Genomic DNA, 3,022 nt, shown 5'->3' on the forward strand with positions numbered 1-3,022 from the left:
AGCTGGTGACATCTCAGCAGACCCAGATCGATGCCCATTCCCAGGAGGCTCAGGGTGAGGCACGGGAGGGAAGTGAGAGGACTCCATGGACACAGGGCTGGGGCTCTAGGGAGCGGGGGTGGGGGCTGTCTGTGGTTCAGAAGTTCAGCCCCTTCGTCAGTGATGTGAGGTGAGACACAGTTCCCCAGGGAACAGGGCCCAGGTGGGACGTGGGTGGCCAGAGGGTGTGTTAGAGGGGAGGATGAGGAAGCCAGGGCCTTCCTCCCTCATTTTAAAATACAGACCCATGTGCAAGCACACTGAATGATGGTTCTTCCCCTCCCCACCCCCCACCGCATGGCTGCTCTGTGAGCACTGAGTTGCTATTCATCAGATTCCAACAATAACACCCTTCCACCTCCATGACGGACGTAGATTTGGCCATGACAGATGGACAGGAGGATATGGTCGGTGCCACGTGGGCACAGGCCACTGGCCGTGGGGGACATAAAAGGCATCAGTCTCCTCCAGACAACACAGGAGACCTGCCTCATCTGTGAGCACAGAGCCGGAGATGAAGACCCTGCTCCTGACCGCCGTGCTGCTCGGGCTGGTGGCTGCCCTGCAGGCCCAGGAACCCCTGTCTGTCTTCTCGGAGGCACAGAATGTGAGGCTGGTGACTGGTGGGTGAGCAGTGGTCCTGAGCCCTGTGTCAGGAGTGTGTCTTGGAGCGGTCAGATACAGCTGTCCCTGGAGTCTGCCATTGGACCAGGCTCCCCCAGGCACTGGGATAGGGGCACAGGCTCTCCTGGGCACAGGGATGGAGCGGGGCAGGTTTGGGTCAGGGGTTCCATCCAGGTGACCCCTGGAACCAGAAGTGCTCACAGGGCAGACCTGCAGGAATACAGATTCACCTGTTACTGGGTCCAGACCCCAACGAGAACAGATCCTTGGGGAGCAGAAGCCCTCTGCCCCTCTGGGATCGCAATCGGAGAGTTCTGGGCTCAGTTTACTGAGCACAGAGGTGCAGAGACATCGGGGCCCCGCCCATCTCAGGGGCAGCAGCCTGAATGTCTGTTTAGACTTTGGGCTGTGTGTCAGGGCCCAGGGAGACTCTGGGCTGGGCTGGAGCGGGCTCACCGCTTGGCCTGCTCTAGCTCGCAGGGACCTGGTACATAAAGGCAATAGTGACCCAAACTAAACTGGAAGAGGAAAAGCGGACTGCCCCGGTGTTTCCCATCACAATGGTGGCTTTGGAAGGCGGAGACTTGGAGATCAAGCTCACCATCATGTGAGTGTGGCTCCTCAGGGGTCTCCTCTGTCTGAATGCTCTCCCCATTCATGTTCTGGTGGCATTCATGGCCCCTGGCAGCACCTCAGAGGTCAGGCAGGGGAGTGGGGGAGGGGGGTTTCAGGGACACCAGGTCAGGCAGGCCATGTACCAGGCCGGGCAGGCATCCTGAGAGCACTGTGGCCTGTTTTCTAGGTTTGAGGGTAGGTGCCATGACTTGACATTTCAGATGCAGAAAACCGATGAGCCTGGAAAATACATAGATGGTGAGTCTGGGGACAAGGGTGCTACCCTCTGGGGATGGGGGGGGTTCTGTCTCCCTTCCTGGGTGCCTGTGGCCTGACACCAGCCACCAGCTGTCACAGTCTTGTTCACAGCAGAGATGGACGTGGACTTCCCTCCCTCCAATGGTCCTGGCTCCTCCACTGGGAAAGTTAGGCCTACGGGAAGCAGGGAGGAGTAGAGACGGGAGGGTGGGCCTCGCTCCCACCTGACCTCCTCTGCTGTCCATCCCCCGGGCTCCTCGGCTGGGGCTGGCTCCCTCCGGGAGGGGCTTCCTGTCCGATGACTGAAGCCACAGCAAGGCCTGGGCCAGGCTGGCTAGGAGTCATCATCAAAACGTTCTAGACTCTTCCTTCCTGTGGCCTGGAATGCTTTCTCCAGGAATGAAGATGCTAAAGAGATGCTTGCTCTACATCTACAGTAAAAAGAAAGAACCTCATGTACATAGAGAATCTGCCCAGGAAGGACCACGCCATCTTCCGCGCTGAAGGCCAGCATCAAGGAAAAAAATTCCACATTGCAAAGCTCATGGGTGAGAGCCCCTCCGAGACTCTCCTCTCCTGCCCTACCATCTGGGCTTCTAGAAGCCAGTGGGATGGGCAGCAGCTGTGGCTACAGGACTCTCTCGGGCCTGCTTCGGGGTGTTGGCCTTGGTGTGCTCCCAGGGAGACCCCGGCTCTGAAAGGGAAGGAGGGCCAGCTGGGTGGGGCTGTCAGGGGCGGTGCCCATCCCCAAGGCTGGCAGGAGTCACTTCCTGAGATCTCAGGATGGGAGGGGGTCATGGAGACAGAGGGTCCTTCTAGGCCAGTGGCGCGGGCCCACTGGCCTCCTCCGGCCCCCAGGTCACCCCGGGGCTCAGCGAGTCCCCACCTCAGACCTCCTGGTCCGCCGTTGGGCCTCTCCACTTTGCCCCAAGCCACTGAGGGCGAAACCCTCAGTGCCGGCCAGTGGCCAGGTCCTCCCGTCAGCAGCTGGTGGCAGAGCTGTGTCCCCACCGCCCCTCTGCTCAGTGGCCCGCCCCACCCCACAGGAAAGACGCCTGAGCCAAACGCAGAGGCTCTGGAGGAATTTCAGAGATTCGCACAGCGCAAGGGATTCCAGGAGGAGAACATATTCGTGCCCAAACAGAAGGGTGAGAGGTCTGCCCCTCCCGGGTGCCCCCCCTGTGCCCCCCTGTGCCCCCCGTGCCCCCTCCGTGGCCCACGTGTCTCGGTCTTGGTGTCTCCCTGTGGTCCCCTCCCCTCACAAGGGCCCTGCTTCCGGTCTCGGGGTGTGGTGGGGTTGGAACCCTTGGCCGGGCCCCTTCTCACCCTGGCTGTGCCTCTGTTTCTACAGAAACCTGTGTCTCAGAACAGTAACTGGGGTAAGTGTCCTCCTCCCCCAGGGGACGGGGACAGCCGAGTCCCGCGTGCTCTCCACGGCCTGGCTCTCCTGCCCAGCAGATGGGAGCCCCTCTGGTCAGGCGGGGGG

General features: G+C 60.9%; 1 protein-coding gene across 1 annotated transcript in view; it reads left to right on the forward strand.

The window, feature by feature from the left end:
• The first annotated feature begins 553 nt into the window (after positions 1-553).
• LOC105995589 overlaps positions 554-3,022 on the forward strand; it is a 22,976-nt gene continuing 20,507 nt past the window's right edge. Inside the window, exons 1-5 of the mRNA XM_013029357.1 lie at positions 554-646; positions 1,137-1,270; positions 1,466-1,536; positions 2,583-2,684; positions 2,802-2,915. Of these exons, the coding sequence (XP_012884811.1) occupies positions 554-646; positions 1,137-1,270; positions 1,466-1,536; positions 2,583-2,684; positions 2,802-2,915 (514 nt within the window). The remainder of the gene's footprint in view (positions 647-1,136; positions 1,271-1,465; positions 1,537-2,582; positions 2,685-2,801; positions 2,916-3,022) is intronic.

The sequence above is a fragment of the Dipodomys ordii genome, unplaced genomic scaffold (assembly GCF_000151885.1).
Source record: "Dipodomys ordii isolate 6190 unplaced genomic scaffold, Dord_2.0 Scaffold118, whole genome shotgun sequence".
Taxonomy (NCBI): domain Eukaryota; kingdom Metazoa; phylum Chordata; class Mammalia; order Rodentia; family Heteromyidae; genus Dipodomys; species Dipodomys ordii.